Source organism: Typopeltis vanoorti, chromosome 18 (assembly GCF_054136105.1).
Source record: "Typopeltis vanoorti isolate ZY-2024b chromosome 18, IOZ_Tvanoo_1.0, whole genome shotgun sequence".
Classification (NCBI taxonomy): domain Eukaryota; kingdom Metazoa; phylum Arthropoda; class Arachnida; order Uropygi; family Thelyphonidae; genus Typopeltis; species Typopeltis vanoorti.
The window spans coordinates 94,886,076-94,902,636 of NC_143566.1; the positions used below are offsets into that span (position 1 = coordinate 94,886,076).

The window sequence follows — 16,561 nt, forward strand, 5'->3', positions numbered from 1 at the left end:
GAAAAGGCTAAATAAGATCCGACTATAACGAACATTTGTTTTGTAGGAATTTGTTGTGAAAAACAAAATGCTCTGTCTAGTAGACTGATTAAGTTCATGTAAAACAAACTATTAATAGAATGAGTCTGTATGCAAATGAAAATATTCCCTTAAAGATAAAAAGATCTCAAAGTATAGTTCTAATTTAGAAGAACTTGGATCCAAATAGTTTTGTAGATATTAATTTAATTTTGTTTACCATGTATACAGTTTTATTTATTTTCATTAAATATATATACTTTTTATTTGGTCTCGAGTCAGTCGTTTCCTGATTTCTAAAAATAATAGTTAAAAGTTATTGCACTAGTCAGATTGAACTCTCATAAGTTTTTCTTGACACTTAGCATTAAAAACAGTCTCTTTAAAGAGATGCACAAAATTGGCACAATATTCTTTTTATGGAGACGTTAATATAAATGGTGCAGCTGACAGGATTTTTAACATAAGTGAAACAGCTGTTACTGTTATTATATCACACCTCCAGGGAGTCCAAAGACTCATCGAGGGAGGGCATCTACTCTACAACTCTTCGTATTACAACTTCATCAACCTTCATCACCTAACACCAATGGTATCTACTGTCGACTACCACCACTAGTACTTTCACAAACATCCATGCCCACGGCGGGATTCGAACCCGCAGCCTTTTGGCTGGAGAGCGGATACTCTAACCACTCGGCCAACCAGACCATTTTATTTTATGAAAAAATAAATAAATCTTTTATAAATCAGTTTTATGGTCTTATAATACTGTTAAAATAAGTTATGAATTAATAGATTTCCATCCCCATATGGTCCAATTTATGCAAACAAGTTCCATATGGTATTCTGTCATATGCCTTTGCAAAGTTCCAATAGTGTCACTAAGTAGTTACTTCCTTTATACAACTCAAGTGTCACTTTATTATAAAAAGTAAGCAAATCACAAAAGCAAGCCCTATCCTTCACATAAATATGATGCCTGTATACGTCATATAGCCATTCATCCAGTCCTGAATCCAGTGTTTTACCAACTCCTCAAATAATACCCTCGCAACTGTTCCTGAGATACACTGATTGGCCAATAATTTACTACTTTGTCTTGGAGCTTCCTTTATGCTGTGAAATGATTCTGACCTTTTTCCATTCCCATGGTCGTATTTGCATTAAGGACATATAATATCGTAACTGACTGGAAGTGGTTCCAATACACTAGTTTTATTCTCACATTAGTCAATGTCACACCTGGCTCTGCAATATCTCCACCTAAATGGTATATACACCCTTGCAAAATGATCACTAACTACTTCATTTGCTTCTTGTTATCACCTACCATCAAGCACTCATTAAAGTCATCCTTCCATGGTCATTCTTTCTTTTACTCATCACATAATGAGCTTCCTCTCATAATCAGCTTTGCTTTCCTTACCAAATGTGTCACTCTTCTTGCCTGTGCCGTGTACTGCTCGTGGGCATGTTAATTACCTTTTTTTCTTTATATTCCCTCCACAATTTTCCTTTTTCTGCAACTCCTGTTTATAAATGCTACTCATTCATCTAACTCCTACCCGATTTAACCTCCTGACTCTTTGTATAAAATCTGACACTGCTTTTTTTTTTTTTTTTTTGTTTATCCCCTTTGACCATTTCTAACACACTTCTAAAATCTTTTCCCTCACCTTTTTATGCTATGGCACTATTCTAAACTGATTCCTAAGTTTGTCATAATCATATGCAGGCTTGGTTGGCCGAGTGGTTAGCATATCTGCTCTCCAGCCAAAAGGCTGCGGATTTGAATCCCACTGTGGGCATGGATGTTTGTGACTGTCTGTGAAATACTAGTAGTGATGGTTGGCAGTAGATGGCATTGGTGTAGATGATGAAAGTAGCTGGTGGATTGAGTGGTGGAGAGAGAGTTGTGAAGTAGGCGCCTCCCTCGATGAGTCTTTGTACTCCCTGGAGGTGTCACGAATAATAATAATATGCATTGTAATTCACTGTTTTCTTTTTATATCAATTTTTCATGTCGTAGCTTTTTGAGAACACTTCGCACAAGGAAGGCAGTTTCAGAGGTAGATTAAATAAAAGAGGAAAAGAAGAAGCAGGTTCAGTGTTTGCAGCTGTAAAGGGATGCTAAGTCATCATCATCATCAAATTCCTGCCATGTACCCTCAAGGGGTGTACAGGATATGATAGTACTACATGAAAAAATTACATCATTATTAATTTCCTATCTACAATTTTCCTCCAAATCAGTCTGTTACTTGTCAACACTCCAACATTATCAGATCTTATATTTCTATCGTCTAAAGCACTTTGTACAGTATCAATCCACCTATATCTTGGTCTTCCTCTAGGTCGTTTTGCTGCCAACCTGGCAGAGAACACTTGTTTTGCTAATCTTTCCTCGCCCATTCTGTTTAAGTGACCATACCACCTGAGATTAGCTCTGCTAACACATTCCTGGATGCTGACAATGTCAAGTTCTTTCCTAATATCCTCGTTTTTAATATGATACTGCCATTGATGCTATCTGTTCACGCCTCTAATCTTTCTCAGGACTCTCATATCTGCGGTCTCTAGTCTTTGTTCAAGTGTTTTAGTTCTGACCCAGCTCTCAGATCCATAAGTTAAAACTGGTTTGTTCTGACTAATTTATTCCATATGAATTTATTCAATTGACTTCCCACCATACCAGCTTTGCTGATTCTGTTGACTATTTCTATATTTAATTTACCATCTTCAGTAAAAATCGTGCCTAAATAGCTGAAATGTTTTACTTGTTCCACAGGTTCTCCATTCACAACACAGTTGACATTTTCAATGATTCTGCCTATTTTCATTGTCTTTGTCTTTTTATTGCTGACCTTCATACCATATCTATTACAACAGCTATTCAATTTAGTCAGAGAATCTTGCAGACTTGTAGCGGATTTATTTAGAAGTATAACATCATCCGCATAAAGCAAAGAGCTGACATTAACATCTCCAATTTTGATATCATGTTTAATACCACTTTCCTTCATAATGTGATCCATATAGATAATGAATAACAGAGGGGATAATGTACATCCTTGTCTCACACCAGATTTAACATTAAACCATCATCCTGTACTTCCTTCAATTCTAACTGCTGACTTACAACTCAAATAAAGACTAAGTATTGCTTGATATAATGCCCCGTTGACACCATATAACTGTAGCGTATTGAATAGCTTCTCTCTTGGCACCTTGTCATATGCCTTTTCCAGATCGACAAAACTTAAATACAGATCTTTGTTATATTCCCATGCTTTCTCGACTATTTGTCGTAAAGTGAAGATCTGATCCTGACAGCCTCTATTTGGCCTGAATCCAGCTTGTTCTTCACCAAGCTTTTCTTCCACAATTCTTCTCAACCGTTTCTCAAGTATACTTGCATAGATCTTGCCAGGAACACTCAGTAGTGAAATACCTCTGTAATTCTCACATGCAATTTTATTTCCCTTTTTATATATGGGTACTATGAGAGCTCTACTCCAATCATCGGGAATTCGTCCCTCTGTCCAGGCTTTCTGAACTATGCAGTGCAGCCACTGTAAGACTCTTATACCACCATACTTCAGCATTTCTGGTCGAATATCATCTATTCCTGCTGCCTTTCCACATTTCAAGCCTTTGATGGCTATGTATTCCTGACTGCATGCCTGGTCAGTGTTTTTTACCACTGTGCTGTCATCACTGCTTGTTTCATTTAGCAGTTTTTCAAAGTAATTACTCCATACTTCAAGGATATTTTTTTCTCCCATTTTCATGTCACCTTTATCATCTCTAATTCCTTTTATAGCACTCTTTCCTCCATTCTTAAGCTTCTTCAACAACCTCCAGAATATTTTGCCACGTTGATATTTATTTTCTATATTCTTGCCAAAGTCCTCCCACGACTTTTGTTTAGCTAGTTTTACACAGTGTTTAGCATTCTTGCATTTGTCTCTATATTCTCTAAGAGCACAAGCTGACTTATTTGATAGGAACTTTTGGTATGCTTTCTTCTTTTCCTTCACTACCTCTTTAACTTCCTGTGTCCACCAGGGAGTTCTGATTTTTTTATCCTTACAGACAACCTCACCACATGCCTCTCTGGCAGAATCAATCAATGTTTTCTTCAGAGTTTGCCACTGAATATCCAAGGTTTGATTCCTGTTCTCAAACTCTTTCGTTTTTTCTTCAATAATCTTTGTGTATTTTAGTCTACAGCTCACATCTGAGAGCTGCTCAACTTTTATTCGCTTTAAAACTTTCTTACATGTTATTCTTTTCAATATGAAATTCAATTTTATCCTGCTCAAGACTAAATAGTGATCACTTCCAATTTCAAATTCTCTGTACACTCTGGTGTCCTGCACCAGGGAGAAAACATCACTATCAACAATAACATAGTCAATGAGACTTTTCTTATTCCTAGCCTCTTCTCTCCATGTGAATTTGTGCACATTTTTATGTTGGAACATGATGCTAAGTTGCTACTGTTTTTAACAAGCGTAGTAGCTGCTTAGAAAGTGGAGGAATGATGGTTGCTATAGTTAATATAGTTAGTAGCTGGGCAGATGAAAAATAGCATCTTGAGCAGAGGAGAATGATTACTTTTTTTAGAAGCTGAGGAAGCAACTAATGTGATGTGTTTATGCTATGAGAGGCTGGTTTGTCCGAGCAGAGATCTGATCCTGTCTGGTGATTTGCATATCACTGAAGGTAAAGGCAAGTAAGCTGAGATCCCTTTCGTGGAAAAAAAAAAAAAAGAGGCAGGACTGCATTTTGGTAGCACTGAAGTTGACCAGATTGTCCTTGTTCCATTGATGACTAATATGGAGATCAATGTACTCAAGTACTAGTCAGACAAATATTATCATCAGCAAAGCCGTGAATAGGATTAGTGGTGATTGGGAGTAGGTCATTTATGCACAGGAGAAAGAAAGTAGGTGATAGAACAGAGCCATGTACTCAGAACGCAAAAGTTCCTTTAGAATAAAACCAAGACATTTTTGGTTGGTAGACAACATCATTTTTGACTGGAAGTATCTTAGTTTATGTTTTTCAGACTGGAAGAATCTAAACCATTAAATAATTCTGAAGTTTTAACTGACATAGTAGTTCACAGTAAATGAACTACAGTATAACAAAACAAGTAATAACATTGCTGAAAGAAAGATTTAAATATATTAGCTCGCTTAGTGCTATGAAACATGTCTGTCCTGACCAGTGCCTTCCATTCTGTTTGTGCTGGGATCAGGACTATGCTGTCTTCTCTACTCTTATTAACTTCTATATCTCTTCTTATACTAACCTCCCATCTGAGGTTACCTTCAAGAAGTCTGCCTTCCAGCTACTTTGTCATTTTGAAACCTAATCACGATTCATCTGCCTATTTTGTCTTTTGTTGCATGTCTTGCCCAACTTAATCTTCTTATCCTTGCGAGATGGACTACACAACAATTCTTATATTTTTGTCTCAGCTCTTTATTATGTAGTAATTGCCATTCTCCGGTTATTTTGCCTCTCAAGTTCAAAGATTTTACTTCAATATCCTAGTCTCAAGTATCTGTAATATGGTCACCAAATTTAACAAATTCATATATATATAAAAAACATAAAAATTAAACCCTCAACGAGTTACTGGTTTACATACCATAGATAATCCCATGCCTTTATAGCTATACAGAATATTTGTAAGTAACTTAGAAGCAGCAGCTACAGATATTCGTTCCCTGTTTCTGAGTTCATAAATCCTATTAAAAAAGTAACATACATAAAATGTGCATACATTGAAAAAGAAATAAGAGCTGGAATCAAATTTAGTGCACTTATATGTAAAATATAAGGATAGAAATATTCAAACTTTGTATTAAAAATTTAATACAAAAAACTGTATTTTAAATGAAATATTTAAAATACAGTATTACTTATTGAATACCTGCTAAATTCTATAACCTCTAATGCTGTTATGTTATGTGTGCAGCTGATATGCTGATTTCAATTTAATTTATTCTTATCTGAATGCAAATCGGAACAAATGAAAGTTTGTAGTTGAAAGTCTGTGGTTAAGCAGTTCTGTAGGTAGTTTTCAGTATTGTATTCCACATTGTAATATAAAGAGTTCATTAAAAATAAACATTTAAAAACTCGACAAGTTTTGTGCGTCATAAGACGCACATCATCAGGAGTAATGGTACATAAAAGTTTTACACAACAAAAGCTCATTGACAAATTATTTACACATATTAGATTTTTTATAACTTCACAACTGTTAAACAATTTGATAAACCAGAATATAAATGATATATTCGTTACTGTATGAGTGTTGGAACATTGCTAGTTGTTGTCACATTCTGTGGTTCATGCGTGCTATATCCTAGGTCCGTGGCAGTTAAATTTTTGATGAAAGCAGACCATACCTGATGTAAAATCAAGGCTTGATTTTACATCAGGATGATTCTAAGCAACTGTACAGCTTCTTTAAATTTTCTTGTGAGTTATTATCAATATATAGCACATTTGTTTGCTGCCAGAGTACTTTATGGCCAGTAGTGGTTGTGTAGAATGCTAACCCTGATTTGTGCTTCCTTCTTTTTTTGGTGTCTTTTGGCATCAGACATGTGGATCTCTCCCAACCTACACAGCATAGACGCCTGGCTTTTTGACATTTTTGATGTATGGCAGAGTGATTGCATTCGTTAACTGATCATAAAATTGGAAAAACTCTTTTTTGCATCTGTATATATTGTTTGAGGCTAATCTTAACCTTCTGGAATTCTGAGCAAAATGTTTTGCTTTAGACTTTAAAATTAAGAACATCTATTCTTCTGATCATCTACCATTTTTCTTAACTGATTCTGCAGCTTCAAAAAATGATTTGATATTTTCATTAGAATCAAGGCTAAAGTTTGCTATAGCATAATATAACACATTTTGAAAATTCTTCATTCTGTAATGAAGATCCAGAACTTTCACTTATTACACTTGAATTGTCCATTTTCTTAAGCACTTAAATACACTAATACTATATAAAATTATCCTCAACATACACTCTCCCTCATATATCTATATATATGGAAAAGTGTACATTTGTACTTACTCTCACAAACTCCAAGTGGTTTTTAACTCTTTTTAACTCTCATATAGCTCTTAAATTCAAAATAAAAAGAAAACACTGAAACTAGACTACTAATTAGCATTGCACACAGATTCATATCCCAGATTTCACATAAACATCTTATCTTCTAAATGAACTTATTAAACCCATTAAGAGATTGATCTTCACACACCCTATAACCAAAAATAAAAATCTTAAACTGACAAATAATACAACAACAAATCACCTACAATAATAAACAAATTAATCCAAATATGCACATTTTAAAGAAAATTTTAATTTCGCAAGAAAATAAGTACAAAAATTAAACTCCATCTTTATCTAATAATTTATATGTACTCCTGTTCCTAATAATAAGTTCATTAATTCACTTAGGCACTCTACCAACGTAGAACACATTTTTCTTATTTCTGCATCTCGAAACCATACTTACATAATGGACTGTATTAAGTTATCCTTTGTATCACAATTTAATTTTCCAAGTCTCTCTTTTTTACTATGGCCCACAAATTTTCTATTATGTTAATGTCAGGAAAGTTACCTAGCCACTGAAGGAACTGGATGTTTTAATTTTTGAGAAACTCTTTCACTTTTTTTAAGTGTGGCATGGAGCGAGATCCTGTTGGAAGAAGAGTTCTTTGTCTTTCTGGATCTGTGGGACCACTCTTTTCTCTAATATTTTTATGCATAGGTCACTTTTCATCACACTGTCAACAGGCAGAAGTGATCCTGAACCCGCATATGTAAAACAATCCCAGAACATCGAACTGGGTGTTTAAGGAGCTTGTTAAAGGTAGACGTCTTAGGGTACTCGCTCTCCTTAGACAAAGAAATGGCTCTTTTCTGATAATATGACCTTCTTTAACTTCTCAACAGTCCAAACATTGTACACTTTTGCCCACTGGAGCCTCTGCATATCCTTCATCAACAGTTGTTTCTTTTTTTTTCTGTAGGTGGTCCTCCCTGCTTCCAACAATCTTCGACAGGTTGTCAGGTCAGAAACATTAATCACACTAGCTGCCAAGTCTTATAATGGTGGTTGATTTTGAATAAATAAATAAAAAATAAAGGAGATAAGATAGTTTTATTTTATATGTAAACATTTCCAAAATGTATAATGGAAATGTTTTTTTTTTTTTTTTTTTTTTTTTTTTTTTTTTGTAATCCGAAATTTCTTCACATAAGAGAAATCTATATAGTTACAGCCTGTTGCAAACTTTTAAATTGCAATATTTATTTGTAAAAAGGATTTATCTCTAAATTAGTTTTATTTCTGTAACTTACACCTTGAGAGAAAAGAGTATTAAACTTTGACAATGTTTTCATGCCATTAAAAAACTATAGTCTTGATTTACAACAAATGACTGTTTAGCTTTCATCTCACCACAATGTTACTTGGCATGACAGCTAGCAGTGTACTTGCGTGAAGTTTGTACTTCCGAAGAGGAAGTTAAAGTAGTGTGAGAGATTAATAGAATAGCTGTTGTGTTGATTAGAACAGAGAGAATGTTTGGAAAATTTGGAAATTTAAGGAAAAAATATAATTTAAAGGAAAATGAGGGGAAACAAATAGTTATCCCAAAATTAACAGATGAATTTCTTTCAAGGGAAGCCGAGTTATATCTAGATTAAACTGATTTCTAGTCTCTCCAAACCTATATACATCAGTTTCCCCCCAAAGTCCTGCTATGCTGCCTCACCATGGGGGGGGGGGGGGGGGAGAAGCAAGTAGGGAGTATCATTACTCCTGGTAGGGCCCCCCAGGGCGTGAAGGCCATCCCACTATGCCCAGCTAAATGACAGCAGGTGGAGACAGAAGAGGAGATGGGTGCCATCTGTCTTAATTTACTGCCTATTAGACATTCATGGTGAAGGATTTAACACAGCATACCATGAAAATAAACAAATTGAGAATGTAAACAAGTTCACTTATCTAGGAAGCACGTTGAGTCAAGATGGTCACTCAAAATCCGACATTAAATACTGAATTGCTAAGGCAACTGTGGCCCTACAGAAGTTAAAACCATTGTGGAGAGATAACAGAATAGCAATCACAACCAGACTAAGACTAATTGATACTTTGGTGAATTCTATCCTCTTGTATGGTTGTGAGACTTAGAGACTTTATTGAGGGAAGATGAGAGGAGACTCCTGTCTTATGAAATGAAAACTTACAGAAGACTTAAGAATTCCCTATACCACTCAGGAAACCAATGAAAATGTCCGAAAACTGATTGATTCAGTAGACTGGAGAAAAAGGGAAAACATTCTGACAGTCATCAGAAGAAGACAGATGAAATGGTTCAGACATGTGGAGAGGGCTAATGGCATTCCAAAGCAAGCAAAGAAATCATTCCAGGATCAAGGGTTAGGGGCCAACCTCTATTAAAATGGACAAATTCCTCCCTTTCTCAACTGACATCAAGAACAAGAGACCGAGATTGGAGGAGGCTAACAAAGAATATTATCTACCAGCCATGAGTGACCCAACGGTCCATTACGGACTACAGGAGAGAAGAGAGTTTCTCTGAATATACAGTTCCCGAAGTAACAAATTTCCTTTTGATACGTTATGCAGAAAATGTATTCTAGTTAAACACTGTAAACTTGAAGAACTTATTTTGCGTGTTCAAGGATGAACAAGAAGTTTCCACATGGAAAAAGGAATTGATATGCTAAAGATATGAAATGGAAAAAAATATTATTTACTCAAGAAAGGCAATAAACAATTTATTTCACTGTTTTAGAAGAAAAACAGGTATGGGCTAAGTAATTAATGGCCACTATTGAGAGCAGCAGAAACTGTTGTTTCTGTTTTTTTTGTGTATTCTCATAAAATCCTTGATCTTGAAGAGAATAAGAAGTCTTGTGTAAAGTTTGTGTTCTTTATATGTCTGATATTAAGTTTGTGAACCCTTTTCTCATCAGGAGATAAGTTTTTATTTATAATGCAAATTTGTATATAGTGTTTGCAAAACAAAAATTGTACACACACTATTAAAGCAATACCATAAATTTATACTAATATTAATTGTTTGTAAATAAAGATATTATTTTTGAATTTTCTTTGTCTCTGACTCAATCTCTTAACTTATAATAATAATATTATTTCTTGTAGCATCTAGGATATCATAGTTGGCACTTAGACTCCGAAGGAGGGGTATTAGTAAAAAATTGCTACTTCCTAGCCGGGGGCCGTTCCTGATATGGAGCAGATGCCTGTGCAGCAGAACCTTACCTAGTGGACAGTCATTGTGGTTATCTTCAGGGACATGCTTATTTCATGGCAGCATAGCATGCAAATAATAATAATGATAATAATAATATCTTACAAACTTTTTGAAAGGATTATCCTCTCTAGAATTTCTACAAAAATAGAAGCCATCCTACTGAGTGAACAAGCTGGGTTTAGGCCTGGCAGAAGCTGAATACCAAAAGGGCTTAAAAAAAGAATCTTCGGATTGATGCACCAAAAAAGAAGACTGCTTTCACAGACCTAACATCAGCTTATGACACAGTATGAAAGAAAGGTCTACTCTATACAGCAACTAAAATAACCAACTGCCAAAAAAGACTAAAATTTTTAGAACAAATTCTCTCCAATAGGAAAGTTTCATCTGAATTCACAAAAAAATTTTATCCTACAGGAGAGATTTCCACAAGGATCTGCCCTAGCTTTGTTCAACCTGTACACAAGTGATGCCCCCTCCAACAGCTAGTTGAAAGTTTATCTATGCTGATGACATAGCTATCATCATGCAAGACAGTATTTCCAAGATCTTGAGGAAACACTGCATAAAGATCCGAGCTCACTACAAAATTACTTTGAATTCTGGGGATTATCTCCTAATGCCAGCAAAACTGTTGTTTCTGTATCCCACCTAAATAACCATGAGGCTCATAGCAAAACTAAAAATAAGCTTCTATAACAGGATTCTAATTCATAAAGTAATCCTTGTTACCTTGGTGTCACACCTGACCACAGTCTAACTTGTCCAAAACATTTGGAAAAAACAAAATTAAAGATATCTGTAATATTATGAACAAGCTGACAGACACAACTTTGGGTTGTAATACTTAACTCCTAGAAGAACAATCTTGGCTTTAGTCTTCCCTGTTGCAGAGTATTGTTCACCAGTGCAGAGCTGAAGTCACCACACAACTCTCGTGAACACGCAACAACATAACAATGAGAACCATATATGGTACTTTACAATATACCCCTTTCCCATAGTTATCCTGTTTTTTCCCACATCACTCCTTCACGCTTCAGAAGGGAAGAAGTTATCAAAGAAATAACAAAAATCAGAAATAATACATATCTTCCTATTCATCAAGATTGCCAGCACACCACCTTGCCTCCAGATCTCCCATATGGCTAAGACCATCATCTGGTAGAATAACCAGATGATGGTCTTCAGGACTGGTGGAGAAGCCTCTAGATGAACTACAAACAGTAAATGATCACAGATCCAACTATCAATCTCCCGGGATTCAACCTACCTCAACACTTCGTAAGTCAGTTAAACAGATTTAGGACTGGACAATGTCACTGTGCCCATTATTACATCTGTGGGGAATTTCACAGTCACCCTTTTGCATGTGTGTGTGTGTGTGTGTGTGGTACTATGCATCATATCACTGATGACTGCCCCATACACTCCTTTCTTGGCGGCTTCAGGAATATGCATTTACTCCCAGACAGTGCTATTGACTGGTTAATTGAACTGTCAATCTGTATATAATTTTGCTATAATTTCTTGTTTTTTTCCCCATACACTAAATAAATAAATAATATTCTGGATCCAAATCTGTGATATTAAGTTAATAAATTATTCAAGCATACTACTCTGGTATGTAATGACAGCTAGGGAGAAGACATACACAGGAGTACCTCAAGGCTCTGTCCTCTCACCTATCATCTTTCTTGTGAACATAAACGACCTGCTCTCAATCACCATGAATTCTATGTGCAGCTTAGCTTAGCAAACGATAGTACTCAATTCATCCTACTCATTTGACAAACCATGCAAGTGCACAGATATCCAAGAATCAAGATCATCTGCAACTAGTGCCTTAAACATTGATCTACACATACTGTCCTTCAATCGGACAAGGACAATCTGGTCACATTTAATGCCACTAAAACAGCTTGCCTCTTCTCTTGCAAAAGAAATCTCCACTCGCATTCTCTTATTTTCCGTAATACACAAATCATCAGACAAGATCAATCTCTCTGCTTGGATTAACATTCCCCTGCAGTCGCTTCTGGAACAAACAAATCACATCAATAGCTTCCTGAGCATCTGAAAAACTAAGCATTCTCTTTTGTTCAAGATGCTGTTTTATACCCAACTAATTCTTAACCAAATGCAAATCCAAATCTGTCCATGCTTAGCATACTACTCACCATGTTTGGAGTGGAGCACCTAAAATGTGTCTAAAAATTGTTGACATTGTCCAAAGGAGAGTAATTTGGCTCATAGACAATTCCTCTCTTACAGAATCACTTTAACCTCTATCTCACAGATGCAATGTTTTGGCTTTGTCTATTCTACAGGTACTTCAATGTTCACTGCTCCACTAAACTAGTAACCATCAGTCCTCCACTTATTTACACCTGTTAATACAAGAGCAACAGCTACCCAGTACACCTCTTTACTGCAAACTTCGTTGTTTGCAGTTGCAAACACACCAAACCTTCTTTTCTCCTTTCTCTTTCATTCCATCTACTTCTGTCCTCTTTACCAGCCTACCACAAGTATTTCCAAACAATTATAACTCTTCACAAAAGTAAGAAACTTCTGAATTCCCACACACACATCCCATACACAACAGTGATGTATTTACAGATCTTTTGACTTCTTGTGCATGGAATCAATATTTAAAAAATTATTGGATGACATATTCTCAAGAACATATCTGTACAAAGAAAATAACTTGAATATGAAGAATAAAATGTATCAATATGTTTGATTGTTTGAGAGTATGTAGGAAATTCTTAAAATATAATGACAGTAAACTAAATGAGACTAAAATTCTGTTGCTAGTATAGACTAGATTATAATACTGTTACTGTCCTTATTGGACAGTGATTTGGTTCAGAAACTATTATTGGAGGTTCTGAAGTGCCTTGAAAAAGTCCCATATTTTAAGTATAGTCTCTGGGAATATTTTAAGTATAGTCTCTTTTGTCCCATATTTTGTCTCCAGAGAGACAAAATATGAGACCAAAAAAAAAAAAAAAATATGGTACAGATGGACCATAGTTTTACAAAAGGAGAAATAAAATTTTTTGAGGGTGTAAACAACATTTAAAAACTCAACATAAGTCAAAACTCAAACTATTCAAAGCAATAACAGTGTAGCCACAATGAAAACTACAGAGGTAGAATTGTTTTTTAATTATTCTACTAGTTATTTCCCAAATGGTGGGTCACAACCTGGCACTGGGTCACGAAAGCTAAATGCCAGGTTGCCTAAAAAAACTCAAAAGCCTAGGTGTTTTGTTTTTGGGTATTCTTTTTTTTCACGAAACTCTAAAATACAAGTAAATACTGTTTAATCGGGACTAATGAATAAATAATTTTATTAATAGAGATGAAAAACGCACTCCGTCCGTGTCGTCATTTCACTGTCTCTTTGTAGCTCAACTAATGATTCACAATATAAAGCAAGAGCTGCAAAAAATAAGGAGGCAGTATGGAAGAAATATAAACAACAAGGTGATCAGCATGCCCATTAATGAGATTTATTCAAAGGATGTCCTGTAAAAAATCAAAGTTCGAGTCAGTTAACACAGCAATTTTTGTGTGGCAACTGTTAATGTAAGAGTGAGTGGAACATGTCCCTGGAGGATGAACTACACTGTGGCTGGCCAGTTTCTGCATGGGCAAATGAAAATGTGGTGAAAGCTAAGGAAATTGTTACCCATGACAACAAAAACTACTAGGCTATTTGCTGTACAGCTTGGTGTTGGTCAAGAAATGGGCAGATTAATCTCAGAAAGAGATTTGCACAAGAGGAAGATTTGTTCAAGGTTTGTGCTACCCATTTTGACACATGAACAGAGAGAGCATTGGGTTGCACATCGTCAAAATTTCATCCATGCAGTTGATCAAGATCATGATGTGTTGCAAAGAACTGTCGCTCTGGTAATGAAAGTTGGCATTTTCAGTTTGATCAAAGAAATGAAAAACCAGCAAAAATCATGGTCAGTGTTTTTTTTTTTCAACACTGCTAGAATCATTCACATTATTCACTGCGAATTTATTCTTGAGGGCACCAGAGTGAATGGTCAGTGTTATTTAGGAGTAACAATGTCTGTATGCCTACATGCACTTTTTAGCTCATGGCTAACAATCTGAGTGCTATATATTTTACTACAGTTGAAATTTGTGCTCTGCAGATGCTGCTTAGAAATATTAATAAGTTCAATAAATTATTTCCTTATAGTGTTATTTATTCTGCAATAACATTATGATCGTCTTCAGCTGGGAGACATAAAAATGCATTGGAATTTACTCTTATAATCTGATTTTACCTTCCTGATCATGCTAGTCGCCCTTCTCTCATATGCAAAAAAAAAAAAAATTAACTTTTTGGTTTCTGACTCGCTCTAAATAATTTGATATCTCACCACTTTTATATTATCATTATTTCACAATATATTACAATAGGTTTCAACAAATAATTAATAAAGGCAATGTGTATTTCACTTGAATAAATATTTGAGAAATACACAAAGCAATGCTAATTCTCTTGATTCAGGAAGCAAGTATTGTTACACCCTGATATCTTAAGAATATAGAATTCTCAGCTATCATGGTGTAACATGAAGAATAAATAAAATAAATTAAAAACCCTGCATAAAAGATAATAGTTAAATTAATTAAAAGAAAAAGAAAGATTCTTGCATCCAATAAAATATATAAAAAATAAAGGTGTTTGTTAAACTAACTAACAAAAGAAAGAATATATTAATATTGTGATATGATTTAAAAGAGAAATTTTAACTAAATAAGACAAAAGGATTAGTCATAAGAGATGGTATGTGAGAGGCTAGAGATTAAAATACTAAGTGAATTCATAGAAAAAGTTTGGAAAGGGGATTAAGTTAGAGGCTAGTGGAAGAAAAACAACAGACTATCACCCAGGGCCAATTCCCGGATTCAGACATCGTTTGGCTCGCCGACCAAAGGACGTTTGGCAAAAAAAAAAAAAAAAAAAAAAAAAAAAAAAAAAAAAAAAAAAAAAAACCCACCCAAATTGGTCGGTGAAGTAAAAACAAGTAGGGGGCAGAGAAAAGAAGTTAAAGAGGGTGTCGTTAGGAGAGCAAGTATAAAAGGGTTGGACCCCTACCCCAGAAGGCTTTTTGGTTTTTGTTTTGGTTCCGTTCCTGAGGAGTTCTCTACGAGCTCCGTGGCATGGGTTTTCACGCGGTTTTCCTGAGTGGAGATAGGGGTTATATCTCCGTCGTCACAACATGGAAACAAAAGTGAGCGGGATTTCGATTCCGGATTTCCTAGAAGCGAAGAATGCCATAGAGTCAAAGAAAAGGAAACATATTCTTTGTGTCAACTTCAGTGACAACCACGAGAAAGGGAAAGCTGTAAAGATATCGATATCCACGTCGCGAGTTGTACAGCCGTTATATAGATGATTCAAAGTGTGTCCTAAGTTACGAGAGGTTAAGACCGCGTAAGCAAAGTTCAATTCCAATAGGAACGTAGGAGAAACAGATTATCGGAGAGGTTATACCAAGCTAGTTCAATCAGAAAAAGGTAAAGGCCCATATGAATAACTCAAGAAAGATAGGTACTGTAAAATATATCTAATGTTAACTAAAATTTGTCTGTAATAGGTATCATTATTCTAATACGGAACTGTTGAAGTGACCAAGGAAAATTTATACTAGGACTTTAGTATCTGACAGAATATATTAAAAGTAAGCTGGCTAGTGTTAATGTTATATGAGTAATTAAGTGTCCTGAGAATTTTGCATGTCTAATATATTGTATAAGAAAGTTTAAATGTCAAAGTTATGTGTCAGTGCAGTAAATGGTTTAGTTAATCTACTTAAGTTTGGATAGTTAAATAGTGTGAATTAATCTTATTTGTCCATGTCAAATGAATTTATGTGTTGAATGTGTATGGCGGCATGATCGTAATACCCATCATAGGATCATAGCCTAATTACTTGTAATAAGTTAATGTTAGTTTGTAAGTATTTAGTTTAGCATTGAATTGAGTAATAACAAAAATTGAATTGTACCATGTTAAAGTTTTTAATAAACCTTTGTTCAATGATAAGAAAAGTTGTCTGAAATTGATGTCCAATGCACCACTTGAAAAATACGAACCTAATCACACGGGAAATTAATGTTAAGAAACGAGATAAAGTGTCACGACTGC

General features: G+C 35.1%; 1 protein-coding gene across 1 annotated transcript in view; it reads right to left on the minus strand.

Annotated features, from left to right (window-relative positions):
- The window catches only part of Prosbeta5 (Proteasome beta5 subunit), a 79,001-nt gene that overhangs the window by 21,988 nt on the left and 40,452 nt on the right, over nt 1–16,561 (minus strand). The window contains exon 4 of the mRNA XM_090408169.1: nt 5,684–5,783. Coding sequence (XP_090264295.1) covers nt 5,684–5,783 — 100 coding nt within the window. The remainder of the gene's footprint in view (nt 1–5,683; nt 5,784–16,561) is intronic.